The 17,621-nt window shown below is 46.1% G+C and overlaps 1 protein-coding gene across 2 annotated transcripts; it reads right to left on the bottom strand.

Annotated features, from left to right (window-relative positions):
* Window positions 1-3,744: 3,744 nt before the first annotated feature.
* LOC117042731 (zinc finger protein RFP-like) lies at window positions 3,745-16,406 on the bottom strand. 2 transcript variants are annotated; one of them, XM_033142354.1, is made up of 8 exons: window positions 15,941-16,406; window positions 15,392-15,487; window positions 13,841-14,071; window positions 12,623-12,645; window positions 11,413-11,531; window positions 7,671-7,703; window positions 5,635-5,664; window positions 3,745-4,850 (listed from the first exon to the last, which is right to left on the bottom strand). In XM_033142354.1, the coding sequence occupies exons 1-8, from the start codon at window positions 16,367-16,369 to the stop codon at window positions 4,333-4,335; spliced, it is 1,479 nt and encodes a 492-aa protein (XP_032998245.1). In that variant the 5' UTR covers window positions 16,370-16,406; the 3' UTR covers window positions 3,745-4,332. The 2 variants fall into 2 exon arrangements, with proteins under 2 accessions (XP_032998245.1, XP_032998247.1); XM_033142356.1 differs by lacking the exon at window positions 5,635-5,664.
* Window positions 16,407-17,621: the final 1,215 nt, after the last annotated feature.

Raw genomic sequence — 17,621 nt, 5'->3', positions numbered from 1 at the left:
TGGGGTCACATGACAGGGGAGGCAGAGGAGAGAGCGGAGGCTGTATGCAGAAACAAGCCTGCTGCATAAAGGCAAAATTTGCTTTCGTAGCTCCCCCCAGGGTCCTCTGGCCTCCCCACCACTGATATGGGGATGACGACGGGACAAAACCCATCCCTGTTCAGTGGTAGAGCATCTGCTTTGCATGCAGAAAGTCCCAGGTTCAATCCAACAGCCTGGCTGCTGGATCAGGCCAAAGGGGACCCCTCTAGTCGTAGAATCATAGAATCGTAGAGTTGGAAGGGATCCAAGGGTCATCTAGTCCAGTGTTTTTCAACCTTTTTTGGGCAAAGGCACACTTGTTTCATGAAAAAAATCACGAGGCACACCACCATTAGAAAATGTTAAAAAAATTAACTCTGTGCCTATATTGACTATATATAAAGTAATTCTCTTGAATAGGAATCAAATAAACACAAAGAAAGTATTTTATAATTACTTTATTATGAAATAGTAAGTAAACAGAAATATGAAAAATTATAAAATACTTTATTCAGTGCACAACCAGGGCCTGTTTGGCTGAACACAAAGCTGATATTCTGGCTGGGATTTTTCCCACGGCACACCAGGCAACATCTCGCGGCACACTAGTGTGCCGCGGAACAGTGGTTGAAAAACACTGATCTAGTCCAACCCTCTGCAATGCAGAAATTTCAACATGCGGCTCCATAGTCATTGCAGCTAGCAGTAGCCATGGATAGTCTTTGTCCAATCCTTTTACAAGTTACCCAAGTTGGCGGCTGTCTGTTGCTGCCTCATGTGGGAGGGAGTTCCGTAGTTTTAACTATGTGCTGCGTTCTTCCGTCTGAGAAACCATACGAGTGTCCCGAGTGCGCAAAGGGGTTCAGTCGCATCGGAGGATCCACACTGAGCAGAAAGCGCACAAGCGCTTCCACTGTGGGAAAAGCTTTTCCTAGAGAGATACATTATGGAGTCACAGAGGGACCCACACATGGGGGAAGCCATGAAAATGTCCCAGTTGGGGGAGAATCTTCAACCATCCGTGCAACTTAAGAGAACACTGGAAAATGAGGCCTTTGTGATTTGAGCAGAGAGAAAACGGAGAAAAGAATGCAAACTGCTTGCTCCACAGGGCAGCTGAAGCATCTCCCAGTTGCTTATCATTTTAAGAAATTAAAGAGTGCTTAATTCAGATCACTTGGAGAATAAATCTCCCCACTTACTCTTAGTATGAATCAGCCCTTTACCCCAAGGTTCCAGTACAGGTTACAACCACTGAAGACAATAATTAAAAGCAATTAAAAGTAACTTACTGTCACCAAAATAAGGTGGGTCCTAACAATATGCGCAAGCAGGTAAATGCATAACTTTTCATCTGGCCCTTGTTGACTTTGGGTGGCAAAGAGGGGGGAGGCAAGCAGGTGCCTAGAAACGTAGGCTTGGGGAGACCTGGGTTCAAGTCGCTTTCTAGCTTTAGGAATTCAGAGTTCCCCTGGACCACTTGCTGTTCCCGATACCAGTCAACCTCACAGAGATGTTTGGGGTATAAAAAGTGGGCTGAGGGGGGATTAAGCGATTTCACCAGCACTAGGTACCCACGTTGCTGGCACCTGCTCACAACACCTTGCCATAATTTAAGCTGCGTTTCCGACAGTCATAGCAGTTTGTTTCTCTGCTCCACCCCACATCACTACGGTTTGAAAACTCGCTGGTTGCAGCAATGCTTGATTTAGTGTGAATGTGCTTCTCAAACCACTTTCTTTGAACACAGGCATCTGTGTGTGAGGAAATAAGAATGCAGTTTCACAGGTCAATGAAAAACAAGCTAAAATACGTGACATAAAAGGAAAGGGGAATGGGGAGGGAGGAGGAAAGGAACAAGCTCAGGTACTAGTAGTTCTTAAAGTTCTAATGACCACTTGGGGTAGAAACAGTGCAGGGAGCTTCATGGAGTGACTGTTACTAGGTGACCGTTGCGGAAGAGCCCAAGGCAGCTCTGAGCCGCAGTGATAGAATAACCCTTATTGGTGTGTGTGTCTCTCTCTCTCTCCTCTGCAACCTCATGCAATATTAGCATTTGCTGAGTTCTATTTCCATGCCTATTTCCAGCATGGCCTACTTTAAAAAGGGTTCAATCTAAGCTCTGATGTCTCATCCATTGTGTCATTTAAAGTCACACTGTGTTGTACACCTTCAAACAGCATTCCTGAACATGCTTATTGCTCCCATTGTATTTCTGCATTCTGACTGCCAATGCAAGAGAAATGTGTTAGGGACACAGCCAAGAACACTTGTGTTTTTTGGGGGGTGGGGGCGTTGTCCATTCTAGGCAAAATGGCCACTCATGCCTGCTTATTCCTGGGGTTCCCGATGTGGCCCCATGGTGCCTGCCCAGGCCCTTGGCCCCTCCCATTTGTAATGAGGGTTGCTTTTTTCACCGAGGATGGTGTGGAAGGGGCTGCAAAGTGGCGTGCAGGCATCTAGGGACACCTTTCTCCCACATGGGGCCCATAAATAAGATGGGGCAGACAAGCTAGAGGCCACCAGCATGTACTGCAGGGGGTTCCCTCTGAGAACTGCTAAGGGCCAGAACCCCGTAGGCGAGGTCACAGTCTCATGTGTGCATTTCTTGTGTGGTGGCAGCAGCCACAACCCTTCGCTTGCCTGGTGCTGCACACCTTTCCTGCTGCTCTCAGCGTGGTGTTGTCTGTCAGCAGTGGGGGTGGGCGGCGGGCCAGACCCCCAGCTCAGGGTGCCCGGGGCCAGAGGCGTAGGAATCCTCTGGAGCACCAGGGGCACCATTGCTGTGGAGGCACCCCCTGGGTTGGGGCATCCTGACGCACGGACCGTGACGTCAGGACGCATGCATCAGCACAGACTGCACATGCCTGGAAATCCGGGCATGCGCCGTCCATCCCGCTGGCGCTGCTGCTAGTTTTGCGGCGACCCGCTGAGCAAGCACCAGCTCCTAAAGCAGCACAGACGGGGCAGCCCCACGAGCCGTCATTCTCGTGGGGCAGCCCCATAGCGGCGCCGGCGGGCAGACCCTGGACGGGCCACGGGGCGGAGCGGCTTTGCTCCGCGGCTTGCTCAGGGCCCGCCGGCGGGGCTGGCCCATGCGGCACCCCCTCCCCTGGAAGGACCCCCACCCCCTCGCTACGCCCCTGCCCGGGGCAAGGGGGGTGTGCCATCACCAAGGAGCAGGGGAAAGTGCTGGAGGGCAAGTGATAAAACCAAGCCTAAAGTGGAGTGGATTAGGGCTTATCCTCCCCCCCCCCCAAAGAAAAAAGAGCAGGCTGCACCAGTCTGTAGTCAGTGGCCCTGATAGTGGAACCAGAGTGAGTCCTGCTGACAAAAAGACGCTCCTTGGGGGAGCGGTGTGTATTTGGGATGGGGTTGAGGAGCACAGAGAAGGTTCCCTGCATAATGTATAGGGCAGCACAGCCCATGGGGCCCCTTCTGGAAGCTGCCAGACTGCAACTCCCATTCTCTCTTTAACCCTTGGTCTTGCTGGATGGGTCGGAGGGGAGTTGGACTCCAGCATTATCCAGAGGACACCTCATTTGATGCCCCTGATAGACAGAATCCAGCCTGTAAATAAGGAACGTTAATGCATTCACTTGAAACACGTATAACTGGGCAGAAGCCCCACTCAAAGCAATGAGGTTTATTTCTGTCAAAGTGTGGAGATGGCGAGGCTGTAATTGCAGAGAGCATTTGAAGCTGGTGCACTGTTCAATTTCCTTTTCATTTTCTTCCCATCTAGGGTCTCCAGAGCAAGGAGCTATCCTGCCTGACGTGGGGGAAGGGGTTCATTTTTTAGTCATCTATTAATCCAATGATGCATGAATTTTTCAGCTGCATAAGGTCTTGTGGGGAGATGAAGGTCTTGCAGAGTTGTGAGGGGTCCTGAGGATCATCTAGTCCCACCCCTTGCAGTGCAGGAAACCTTTGCCCAACATGGGGCCCAGACCCACAAGCCTGGGGTTAAGAGTCTCGTCCTCTGCCAAATCAGACATCTCAAATGGAAAACAAGATTGAAGGTAAGGGAGCCTGTTTGAGGAAAATATTATTTATTGGTACTTGTAAATGTGTGACTGTCTCTTTAAGAAGTAAGCGGCAGAGGGAATTCTGGGAAAAGGAAGGAAAATGCAAAGTGACAGCAACACATTTTTGTTTTGTTATTTCTGCTGATTTTGACTGGAATGAATCTTCTCAAAGGTCCCCTTGAAAAACTGCTCAAACTGCTCTTGGTGGGTAAATGGTTTTTATATTAGTCCCTCTGGTCTGGAGAGAAACTCCTGCTGGGCCTGAGAGGAAGATTTAGTCTCCTCAGGAGATACTGAGGTGGGTTTCATTTACCCACAGACAAAAGAAAGGGAGGAGGGTCTCTCCAGAGAACGAGGTTCCTGAGAACGTGTAAAGTTCGGCTCCTGAGTCAGCGTCAGAAAGAGACACACGTCCCTCTTCATAGTCCAGAGTCACCCGGATCCTCCTGGGCTCCTCATTCAGGGACAGAGGAGAATTATCAGGGGAAGTGCAAGCTAAGTACTCATCTTCCCACTTCCGCACAGCCCAAATCCCCACCTTAGGACTGAAGTAGAAGTGACCCTTTCTCTCCACAGACTTCCTGGCGACCCCCACAGCCCACCGTTCCCCACTTTCCACATTGACTTCCCAGAAATGTCTGCCTGCTGTGAATCCCTCACGTCCCAACACACAAGGCCAGTAGTTGTATCTCTCAGGATTTTTGGGCAGGTCTTGCTTTTTGTCTCCCAATCTCACGCTTTTCCGATCCTTGGACAGGATGAGGCCAGGATGGGCTGTGTCTGGATCCAGAGTGACATTTGCTGTTGGGGAGAAGATGAAGGAAAGAGAAGATTAGGCAGAGGCAGCTGAGAGACAGAGACAGACATCTTGTTAAATAAATAAAAAACAGCCGAAAAACCCAGATTCCCTTTCAGATCAATGGGATTTCACTTTTTTGTGAACATAAGTGTGCACAGACCAATTTATTAAATGTTAAACATGTGCATATGGACTCTCCTTAAGGGCAGGGGGATGTTAACTCTTGTCCTCCTGGACTCCTTCTCCAAGATCTTGTAGCTGAGCCAGCGTCTTTTTAGTTGAGCCACAAGAGAAGGGTTTTTTACAGTATGTCACTAGCTTAAGATGCTGCTCTGTTGCGATTCTCTGCTCTAGGCTAGGTGCCTTAGATCTGAGTCTAATGCACTAGAAATTTTTTCATGGGTTACTGTAAACCAAATAACCAAACAAAACAACTCGAGACATTTTGCAAAGGTTTAAAAATCCACCAAGAGCAGAAATTTTAATCATGAAAATAGAGAACCTGTCTGAGAAAAAGAGGACATGTGGCAACCAGTCCTGAAAAAGGTCACATGGAAAAGCAACCCAACTCTCTCTAGGCAGGAATAAAACTCTTCCCTCCTTCCATCTGATCCTTCTGGGTAATTTATCTCCCCCCCCCCTTCTGCACTTTAAAAGTCCACCCTCTCTGCCTTAGTGGTACAAACAGCAGGGCTAGAGTCAAGTTGTACAGAACAGACTCTTTACCCTCCATGAAACTGTAGTGCCCACCCCTCCTGTGAATTGGGGTCTCCATGTGAAATTTACCTCTCTGAAGATTTCTGAATGACTGAACATCTGAGGAAGCAAAAAGAGAGGCTTAACAGGCTACACTGCAATAACTCAAAGAAAATCATTTTACAAAACATCAGCATTATATAGCACCTGTTGTTTCCTTATTTCAAGCAAAAGATTAAATGTAGGCCTAAGGAATTAAAACAACTAACGTGTTTAGCTGCAATTCCTGCATTGCAGGCGGTTGGACTAGATGATCTTTGGGATCCTTTCACACTCTGCTATTCCATGGAAAAATCAGAAATGGTAAATCATACTAGAAAATGGCAGAATACAATCATTCAAAACCCACAAATTAAATGGGGATCTGTACTGAATGGCTGGAGGAAGGTTAACATCTGCCCCAAGTAAACTGGTGGGAAAAAGCTTTTGAAACAGGAATTTCCAAGCATGCTGACAAAGCAGATTGCAGAGGAAGAATCGACAGAGCTGGAATGGGGCTGATCTCAAAAGAACTGTGGGAACTCGGAGGAGATTGGGATGGCCGAAGCACGAGAAATGGCGGGTGAGGTTGAAACTCTGAGGAAGAGGCAGCTCAGGCCTTGGCTCTGCTGCTGGGAGACCAGCCTGGGCAGGAGGTGGAGGAGAGACTGGGTGCTTGTGGGTGCCGTTTCAAACACACTTCTTGAAATTTTATGTTATTAGCAGCAGTATAAGGGATAGAAGAAGTTTGTATAGATTTGATATAAGAATAATTTGTTAAGATTTAAAGATTTGTTATTAATTATTATTAACTATTATGTATTAAGATGCTTGTTTAGATTTGATTTTTTTTTAAATGAATTTAATTTTTGGAGAGGAGATGTTATTAAAGTAGAATCTGGATTTAAAACCGAAGGAGAAAAGGCAGGGGAAGTCAACCGTCAAGATTCGGAACTAGAATTTTTTTTTTTTTTTGCATGTAAACAAGAAGAAGAATCCTGGCTATGTTTGTATTTGTTTTATATATGTAGGTGTGGGTGTGGGGTTTGTGTTTTGCTATGAAATTGCCAATAAATTCTTTATAAAAAAAAACAACACACACTTCATGAGGGGAGAATCCAAGCAAATCTAGAGAAGCCCCAAAAGAACCTCTCCAGATTGTGTGGAAGGAAAAGAGAATGCAAGGGAGGTTGAGAACTCAACAAGATGGACATTGGACTGACTATGCAGGATTCCCCTTAAGGGCTTATGTAAGTTACTGTAAGGCTCTGAGGCTTTTTCCTACAATCAAGCAGTATATAAATTTTATGAAAGAAAGCAAAATCTATAAAATTGAGAGAAAATCAGGATAATAGTCTATAGGCAGGAATGGAACTCAAGACTAGTGTGCAGGTTCTTTGCAGGGACAAGCTCTGCCCCCAATCCAAACCTTCAAATCCTCTCCTAGTTCATTCATGGGACATACGAAGAACCCAAACACCACTAGAGGACTGTTACCCAGAGTGACGTCATTGATGGGGGTCCCAAAGTCTGCAGAACAGACGGTTCAACACCCATGAAATATCAGTCCCAATCCCTCCTTTGAAATTGTTCCTCCCCTGGAAATTTGCCTTTCTTTCTTTTCTTTTTAAAAAGATTTTTATTAAAGATTTTCTTGGTGTACAAAGGTCATGCAATGTCTCTCTCGTATTTTTCCATATAACATTTTTACAAATCGTTTTTTGTTGTTGAGACATTAGGAAGAGAAGGGGGGGAGAGGTGGGTGGGATGGGAGATAGGTGGGGTAGGGTGACGATGTTTCTGTTTTACTTAATATGTGTAGGGTTTGGTGTCAGCGTTGTCTGTGCAGGTTTTCTGTTGTTCACTTGTGCTCATTTGCTGGTGTGAGAGATCGGGGTTGGCGTGGGGTGTGATTGTTTTTTTGTGGTTGGCTGTGGTGTTCTTTGGTCTCCTGTGTGCATAGGGTGGGTGGGTGTTTTTGTCAGGTTAGCCATATTGATTTGTATGCTGTCGGTAGATTTTTGTCATTGTCTTGTTGGGCTGTGTGTACAATGAAGGGGGACCATATCGGGATGAAGGAAATTTACCTTTCTGAATCTGTTCTCTGAATAGCAGAGCATCTGAGGAAGCAAAATTATATAAAGTGTAAGGGCAACACTCTTCCACCTGAAATAAATCTCCATACAAAAGTAACACTTCAAAAGGTGGCATTATTAAATTCAAATACAGTTATTAAATATTAATTAAATTGTACAAAAAATAATTAAAAACAAGGAAATCATAGGAAGAATCTATGAAAATAACTAAAGCTTTAAATAGCAGATTAAGAATATTCAGCATAACTCCTGGTGGTCTCTGAACTTTGTCCCTGAAATTGGGCTCTACATTCTTGGACTGGAGGGGAGGCAGAGCAATAGGAATCTTGTACAAGGAGGCAGAGGGGAGATGGAGGCAGCCTTAACATCTTCCCAATTACCGTATTTTTCGCTCCATAAGTCGCACTTTTTTCCTCCTAAAAAGTAAGTGGAAATATCTGTGTGTCTTATGGAGCGAATGGTGGGCCCTGGAGCTGAATTGCCCAGGAGCCAAAAGCAGATTGTGCTTTTTCTTTTTACAAAGAGAAAAGGGGTGTTGAAAGGACCCGCTCAGCAGCTGATCAGCAAGAGATCGGGAGAGAGATAAGAGTCCCGGCTCCCTTTCAGCCCCGCCCTCCTTTGTTGAATGTGCTGCAGGGGGAGGTTGTTTGTTTCCCCAGCGACACGTGACTGGCTGATTAGCTTATCTGTCTGGAAACTGTAGAAAGGGCTCCCTTTCCTTCAGTAGTTGCAGAAATGTGAATTGAACCCCATAAAAATGGGGCTTTTCCTCTTTGCTTTTCCCCCTTTGCAAAAGGAGCTTTGCTTCCCCCCCCCCCCCCCGTTGCAAAAAAAGTTGCAAAACTTTTAGCTGATCCTCAAAAAAACAGGGCTTTTTCCTTTGCAAAAAAAGTTTCAAAACATTTAGCTGATCCTCACAAAAAAGGGCTTTTAGAGGAGGAAAACCAGAAAAAAAATTTCTTTTTTTTTATAAGAATTTATTGATTTCCACAACAAACAAATATAACACCGACAATAACCCCACACCCAACTATAAAATACACCAATAATTCTTCTTCTTGTATTATATATATATAAAAAAATTCTTGTTTGAATCTTGGCACTGACTTCCCCTGCCTTTTCACCTTCGGTTCTAATGACAAATATTACTTTAGTAACATCATATACAAAAATAATCAAATTCCTTTTCTAAACAAAACTTTGGATCTAAACTTTCTTCCTAACAAATCTTGTTTTATCATATAGAATATTTTCCCATTCTTGGCTTAATAAAAATCAAATCATATTATAGCTTCGCATTAATTCCCTACAAGATTCTAATTCTTAACACATTATTATCAATATACATCATAACAAATATCCTCTTTCCCTATAACTGCTGTTAATAACAAAAATTCAAAAATCTCTTTTCTTAATCAAAAGCTTAAAATCTTACCACACCGGTTTCAGGTTACCATAGTATAGTATTTTTCCTTTTTACCCTTAATACAGCTCACCCTATCCCCCTTCTGTCCATTTTCTTCAGTCGTCTTACTCCAGAGCCGCTCTTCACAATATCTTGTGAGCCAGTGTGGTGTAGTGGTTAAGAGCGGTAGACTCATAATCTGGGGAACCGGGTTCGTGTCTCCACTCCTCCACATGCAGATGCTGGGTGACCTTGGGCTAGTCACACTTCTCTGAAGTCTCTCAGCCCCACTCACCTCACAGAGTGTTTGTTGTGGGGGAGGAAGGGAAAGGAGAATGTTAGCCGCTTTGAGACTCCTTCGGGTAGTGAAAAGCGGGATATCAAATCCAAACTCTTCTTCTTCTTCTTCTTCTTTTTTCCCTACAAGTCCACAGATCCAGACAAAGTCCAAAACAGTCCTTGCGTGAAACATCAGGGTACACATATCTTCTTCTTCCAGCTTCTCCGGTTCAGCATACCATTCTTCTTTTATTTGTAGACATAATAATTTCTTCACCAACACTCTCGAGCTCTCACCTCGAGAGATAGATATAACAATTCTCCCCGTCCTGGGTCTGCCACCCCCGAAGGACGTTTCTTTTTCCCAGAGTCGCCAGACCATTCCACTCTGTTCTTCAATCATCCCCTTCAGCTCCATGCCAAGGCTCTCTTCTAATGCAGCCATTTCCTGTAAAGTCTCCTCTGTGGGGTATATCTTTTCTGACATGTCCCGGTTCAGAATCTCCAGTTTTCGGTTGAGCAGTTCCAGTCTCAGTAAAGTAATTCTTTGTTCATCACTCATCTCACGGTTCATAACCAAATCGAAGACAGTTCCCAACATGGCAGAAGCGGGCATAGGTGTCGAATTACAGTTTCGACTTTCAAACTTCTCCATCTTAATGTCAGTAACTTTCCACTCACTCACAGTCTTTCACCGCCATTTTCCTGAATCCAGGGCGCAAGAATCACAAATTTTAAAAAGAGATATTTTCCACATATTTACTCCCCGAAGGGAGATCAAAGGAGTCTCACTTGTCAAAGTTCTGATACTTTGTAACCATCACTGTAACAGCAGTCTCTTAAACTGGTTATTTTCTTTCCCCCGAAGGGAGGGAGGCAGGCTTCCTTTCCAAATGTCTCCCGGATCGTTAAAAAGGCACAAAAGTTAGTCCAATCGAATACTCACAACCACCGGGCTTCTTTAGTTCCAAACTTGACAGGTAGAACTTTGACGCTCGTCGCGGGGGTGACCGCCGCTCCGCGTCCCGGTTGGGGCATATCCCCTATGGCCCGGCTCCGTTGTCCCTTCACCCCCACTCCCCCTTTACAGGGGGAGCGAGGGAAGGGTTCAGAGCCATAGTGGGCACAGCCGGGGAGCCCGGGGTGCGGGACGCTCTTCCCGCTCCCCACCGGAGCCCCGCTTTGCGGTAGCGGGGCTCCAACCCCCGGGACGGACTGGGTCGCCTCGCAGCCGAGGCAACCCACGACCGCTCCGCGATGGCGTCGCCGCCGGAAGTGCAGGAAAAAAAATTTTCTAGTTTCCTCCTCTAAAATCGAGGTGCGCCCTATGGTCCGGTGCGCCCTATGGAGCGAAAAATACGGTAAATGGTGGGGGGAATAATTAAAGCCAAAATTGTGAAACATAAGGAGAAGCGAAGTTTGATGAGGAAGGATTGGCAGAGCTCTCAGGCAAAAGGAAGCCCTTCCTCACAAACCTTCTACAAACCTTTAAGGTTGTTAACAAGCAGAATTGTGCCCTTTTGGGGCTCATGTGCTCTTGCTTCCATCCTCAATGTCTCCATCTCCTCTCAGGAGATCTTGAAGGGAGAGGCACTAGATATGGCAGCTGCAGTGGGACATCTGAGGAGACGACGGCTCAGGCCATGGCTCCACGGCTGAGAAACAAGCCTGAGCAGGAGGCAGAGGGGGGAACTGGGGGCTTCTCAATGCCCTTTGACTCCATTCAGAGCAGGAGAACCACCTAAAGGACAACCCCAGATTGTGTAGATGGGTAACCAAAAGGAAAAGGAGGTTCTGTATAACTGAAAACAGAAGCACATGGGAGGAAAAAATCCTTCCTTTGCTCTACACTCTGTTTCAGGCTTTCTTTACAGGATTCAGCGTCACAATATACATGGGCCATTCTGGGGACAGGAAATGTAGGTTGGCGCACCAAGAAGGAAGGTATCCTGGGGTTACTCAATTCCATGCAATAAGAGCCTGGCATGTTCAGTTCTGAAGAAGTGATAGAATTCCCAGTGTCAAATCCTGACACCCATTTTTCATTACCTTTCCATTGTTTCATTGTATCCTCCACAAGGTGATTCAGATCACAGGATTCCAAGATCCTGTTCTTCAGCTCTGGAGGGAAAGCCAGTGGCTTCTCTGGACTCTCTTTTTTCTCATACCTGGTGAAAAGCAAAACAATGAATGGTCCCATTGTGGCACTGTCTCCCAAATTATTGCAGGAGATCTCAATAACATGAACAAAGTTGAAGTTCATTTCCCAACAAGTCATTTTCAGGATTCAGCTTCATCTGTTGACACCCACCTCTAAGTCCTGGTCTAGCATTTCAACTTCCTGCCCTGACAGAGATGGAAAAGTGGTATAAAGCTGGGTGTCCACCACAGATTGGGGAGACCTCAGTCCAAAACCCCTGAGGGCAGCTGTCAGCGGCTTCGTAAGGATGCTAAACAGCACAAGGGACAAGATGTAACCCTATGCGACACCACCGGAGGGCTCCCATGGCTTCCAACAATGCTGCCCCATAACAACTTTCTGGGAAGGTCCCAGGATGTAAGAACCAAACCCCTGAAGTGGGGTGCCTGCAATCCCTCCCTCCCGGAGCCACTCCAGAGGATGTGAGTGATGTCCAAAGCTGCCAAGAAGTCAAGGAGAACCTCAACCCTACCTGCTCCCCTCTCTCACCCAGGAAGGGCACAACCCCATTACCCCATGGGACTCTCACTCCAGAGGCAGGAAACAACCAGACTTTCACCCCCCACTCCAGACCACCTTCAGCCTCTCACGCTGAAAACGCTCCCAAGAAAAATAACCCATCTATTCTATAGCAACAGACCTTCCCTCCCTAAGTGCATCAAAGGGGCTGAGTTACCAGAGTTGGGGGCTTCTAGCTGGACATAGAAATCTATTGGCACATCCTAAGCTCTTTCCAAGCATCTTTGGCACTTTCTCTTCTAGATGTTTGAAATTACCAAAAAGTCAATGAAGAGAAAGTGCAAGAGAAAGAAAAGAGCCCCCATCCCTGGCTGATGTGATGTGGGGAGGGAGGGAGGAGGCAGTTGACTGTGAACCTTGGAGGGGGATTTGGGGGGGGGGGGCTACAAGTTCCAAAGAGGGGGTCTTGCTTTTACCTGTGAGATGCTGCAGGGAGTGAGTCCTACTGTCTCCCCCCTGCAGCCCCTGGAGAGCCATGTCTGAGGTTCTTGCATCTCTGCTTCAAAGTGATGCTAATGTAAATGAGCCAGATCCACTTACCTCTGCAAGGTGCTTCTCACATCCTAGAGGGGAAAAGAGAAGGGAATTCACTGCACACCACAGGACACACTAGGAAGACCCCCTCAGACCTCCCCATAGTGGAGGAATAGCCTGGTCCTCGGGTGTCAGTCTGCCTGGCACATGCCAAGGCTTTGTGTAGGGATGGAAGAATCAGCCAGTTTTCGTTTCTCACAGCTTTTATTTTTCCAATCTGATATTAAGAATTGTTCTGATATCAAGTTCTCCACATTTCCACATCAGTTTGCAATTATTGTTTAAAATCCATGTGAAAATCCACTAGCATTTAATGGAAATTACACCTTTGTGGATTCAATAGAAGATTCCACCCCATCTCTTGTTTTAGATTATAATTTAATAACTTTAATCCAGTTTGCATTGTGCAATTCAGACGTAAGTAAGCCTACAGGATAATCTTACCAGGGAACAGTCCCAAACTGTCTTCCATAGAAGTCCCCAAATTTCAAATTCTACTTTCCAAGTGGAAATTTAAAGAGCACCAGCAGCATAAAATGCCTCCAAAGGGGTAATAAAGCAGCTCAGTGTTTCTTTGGGCTCCTCCACACTTCTGCTTTTCCTGTGTCCAGAAAACACAGGTCCCAGTGGTTTTGCCTTTGCCCTGGCACTTTCCCTCAGGAAAAACCTGCTCAAAGGAAAGGTCAATCCGGAGAAAACCTGGCTGATGTTTGCTCTAATTCAGCAGTAAAAGAGGAAAGGGGTGGGACAAGCAGCAGTCTGGATGAGTCCCTCTGTCTTCCTCTTTGGTCACTGTGACTGAGCACCATTTTGGACTGATCTAGATCCCTGGGGAAGGTGATCAACCCAGAAGTTGTGGAGGGAACGGGAAGAGAAGCTTGGTAAAGAGACTGGCTCAGGTCAGAAGGAGGCCTGAATGCATCCCCAGTGCTCCTCCTCTAAGGGCACGAAGGCAGCATTGCCAAGCGGGAAGGCATTCAGAGACAAAGCATCATCAAAGAGCAGAATACCACCTCCCGTTCCATCAAGAATACAGAAGAATCTCTAGTCTGCATTCAGGTGAGTTAAGCATCCCAGGTCTCTTGGCTCTTCCTGTCCATTACAAACCTGACTAGAGGCTCCATCATCTGAGCCCCTGCACTCCTTGCATACATGAAAGGGGCACATAAAGGATTGCAGGCAGCCTTTTCCTGGAGCCTTGGGCTGTTCCTGCCACCGTCTTACCTGCAGGAGTTCACTCGCTGGCTGCTGACCCTTTTCCTCCATCTCCTGGATGATCCTCTCAAGAGAGGAGAGTTTCCTGGAGAGTCTGGCCTGCTGCTCATCCCTTCTCCCTGCAATCTCCTTCTCCACCTCTTCCACATGATTCAGCAGATGTTTTTCCTGTTCTTCCAGAAACTGGCGCAGTTGTCTGAACTTCTCCAGTATCTTCAGCCTCTCCGTTTCTGTTAATTTCTGGAAGAAAAGAGGAGGTCTGAGTGTGGAAGATGGTCAGCCTTCAAAACATCAGGAAGAGAATGATGAGAATTCCACAGGGAGGGCACTTCTGATTTTTCATAGACATGAAACCCCCAGTGGCTAAAGAAGTCAACATTTATTTTGAGGGGAAGCCCTCTTCATAGCTGTTTCTGATGACTTCTATTTCCCAGAGGACTACAGCCTAAAACAAGCTCTTTTTCTAGCCACGGGTGTTCCCTGCATGTTTTTGGGCATGGCATAAGCAGAGTTCTAAGTTGTTCAGAGAACATCCAGGGACATAAAACACCCCTCTGTTTAGACTGGTGCCATTTAGGTGTAAGAAGGCAACAGAAACAGGAGGAGGAGGAGGACAAAGTGCAGAGTTCATCCCTATAGCTCCCTTATTTTCTTTAAAGGTTCAAAATGGACAGAGTTTCCTAAAAATGAACAAAAGCGCACATTTAGAAAAATAATTCTTTAGGAATATTTATGGTAAATCCGGATTTGGATTTAATTGCTTCCACCCTTTCAGCTCACAAGTCCTCAGGCTTCTCATTGACTGCTATTCACATAATGAATGACAATGGGAAATAAACTAAATGTAGCTGCATTCACCCCTTCATGGATCACTGCTTTGTCGTGGCGAAGGGGCTTGAATTGCTCAGGGAAGCTATGGACAGGTCAAGATGGACAGGTCATAGTGGAGAGTTTGGACCAAACGTGATCCACCTGGAGAAGGAACTGGCAAGCCGCTCCAGTATCCCTGCCAAGAAAACTCCATGGACAAAGACAACAGGCATATAAAAGATATGACGCTGGAAGATGAGCCCCTCAGGTCGGAAGGCGTCCAGCCAAACTGCGAGAGGCAGTGAAGGATAGGCGTGCCTGGCGTGCTCTGGTCCATGGGGTCACGAAGAGTCGGACACGACTGAACGACTGAACAACAACAACAACAACAACAAAGCTGCATTCAAAGGTGAATTTACCTAATTTGCTATTGCTGAAAAAATATGGAGACCAAAACAGAGCAATCCTTTGAAATTCACACCTCTGATATTTTCAAGGTTGACCCAGCCAGGTAATATTCACAAAAAATGTATTTATGAGGGTAAAGTACAGATAAAAATATTTATACAAGGAGGTAGCTACCCTAACATGTGATTCATTTTCAGAATAATGAATAAATAAAGAGACTGATATGGAAAAAGGAGAAATGGGGAGAAGCTCAAATGGGCAGATTTCCCCATCACTTCTCAGTCCTGATGACTTGATTCTTCAAGTGCTTGTTCCCTCCCTAATAATAAGAGCTGCGCTTACCAGGAGGTCTTTGCATTCCTTGTCCAGATCTGCTTGATAGCCCAGGATTTCCTCTCTCTGTTTCTTCAGAATCTCCAGGCGGTGACAGATCTCTCCCTGGAAAGGAAAACTCAGGTTAGATTGAGACATAAAGAGAGGAGATGAATATTAGACTGGGTTCTTGTGCCCAGTGGCCTTGCTGGAATTGCAATGTAATTTACGGGAGGAAATAGAAGTCCAGAGGTTTTCAACCTTTTTGGCCATGACCCCCTGGACCAGCTACCTTTTTCTGTGGCACCCCTGTGGGGCTCAGAGACCCAGTTAGCTCTACCCTTGCTAACAGACTTCTACTCAAGGGAGATCCCTTAGTCCCCCTGGCAGAGAGAAAGACTTCAACTCCCTCCTCCCAGCCAAACCAGGAGCCCTCGGGCTTCCCCTTGGCTGCTTTTTACATAATAAACAACCACCAATTAATGCCATGCCTACTTTGGACCTGAGAATTAAAAAGCAAACCTCCCAAGAAGAATCCACAGCTATTCCCCACCCCCTTAAGATCCAGGGATCTCCTACCTTGTATTCCTGGAAAGCCTCCTCCAGAGGAATCACCTTGTGATGTTCATGTTCCTTTGATTTGTCACACACCACGCAGATGGGGGCTTCGTGGACTTTGCAAAAGAGCTTCAGGGGCTCCTGGTGCTTCTCGCAGACTCTCCCTTTCCTTCCTCCTTCTTCCTTCCCCTCTTGAAGGCTGAGATTCTCGATTAATTCTACGAAGTTTGCCAGTTGCCGGTTGGGGATGAGGCTCCTTATCTGAACTCTTTTTCTGCACTGAGGGCAGGAAGCCTCTGCCTCCGATTCCCCCCAGTACTGGATCAGGCAGGATCGGCAGAAGTTGTGCCCACACTCTGGGATGGTCACTGGATCCTTGAAGTAATCCAGGCAGATGGAGCAAGTGGCTTCATCGCGGAGACGCTGGATGTGACCCCCTGCAGCAGCCATGGCGCCCTCGCCCCAAAGAGCCGAGTTAAGTTTCACTTTCTCAGTTTTCAGCCCCTGGGAGTTTCCTGGAAATGACTCGGTGATCACGTGATCTTTAGTATTATTATTTTTTAAAAAAATGCCTCCAGGTCTTTGCAGTTGCTGAATTGTTTTCTCAAGGAGCAGGAAATGCTTTTTTATTGCTTCCCATGCTTTTCATTACACACCCACACAAAACCACACATTCCCACCACCCTTCTGAGTAATACCCCTCCCCACTCCCTCACTATATTTAAGGGTCTGGTGACTTCCGTTTCAGTGTATCTGAAGAAGTGTACATGCACACGAAAGCTCATAAGAAATCAAATCAAAGTTTATTGCGTTTGCCAATTGGCCATAGCACATAGAAAAGAATTCAGGCAGAAACCTGCCGCAGTTATGCAAGATATGTTAGATACATTTTGCTAAACAACAGATATAAATCATGGTGGATAAAACAATATATGGTAAAAGCAGTAATAAATCATGTGGCTATGGGTATTTCAGAATATTTACAAAAGTCCAGGGCTTTAAAAAAAAAAAAAAAAGCTCATACCAAGAACAAACATAGTTGGTCTCTAAGGTGCTACTGGAAGGAACTGTAACTATGGAAGGCATCATTTTAAGAAATTAGTGCCTAATTCAGATGACTTGGAGGATAAAGCTCCCCCCTTATTCTTATTCTTGTTATGAATCAGCCCTTTACCCTAAGGTTCCAGTACAGGTTACAACCACTAAAGATAATTTGAAGCAATTTAAAACAACGTACTGTCACCAAAGTAAGGTGGGTCCTAACAATATGTGCAAACAGGTAAATGCATAACTTTTTGGCCGGCCCTCTTTGACTTTGGGCGGCAGAGAGGGGGGAGGCAACCAGGTGCCTAGAAACTTAGGCTTGGGGAGACCTGGGTTCAAGTCCCTTTTTAGCTTTAGGAATTCAGAGCCCCCTGGGCCAGTTGCTGTTCCTGATACCAGTCAACCTCACAGAGCTGTTTTGGGGATAAAAAGGGGGGCGAGGGGGGAATAAGCGATTTCACCAGCACTAGGTACCCACGTTGCTGGCACCTGCTCACAACACCTTGCCATAATTTCAGCTGTGTTTCCGACAATCATAGCAGTTTGTTTCTCTGCTCCACCCCACATCACTACGGTTAGAAAACTTGTTGGTTGCAGCAATGCTTGATTTAGTGTGAACGTGCTTCTCAAACCACTTTCTTTGAACACAAGCATCTGT

This window comes from Lacerta agilis, chromosome 2 (genome assembly GCF_009819535.1).
Source record: "Lacerta agilis isolate rLacAgi1 chromosome 2, rLacAgi1.pri, whole genome shotgun sequence".
NCBI lineage: Eukaryota > Metazoa > Chordata > Lepidosauria > Squamata > Lacertidae > Lacerta > Lacerta agilis.
This window is presented reverse-complemented; position numbering and strand designations above follow the sequence as displayed.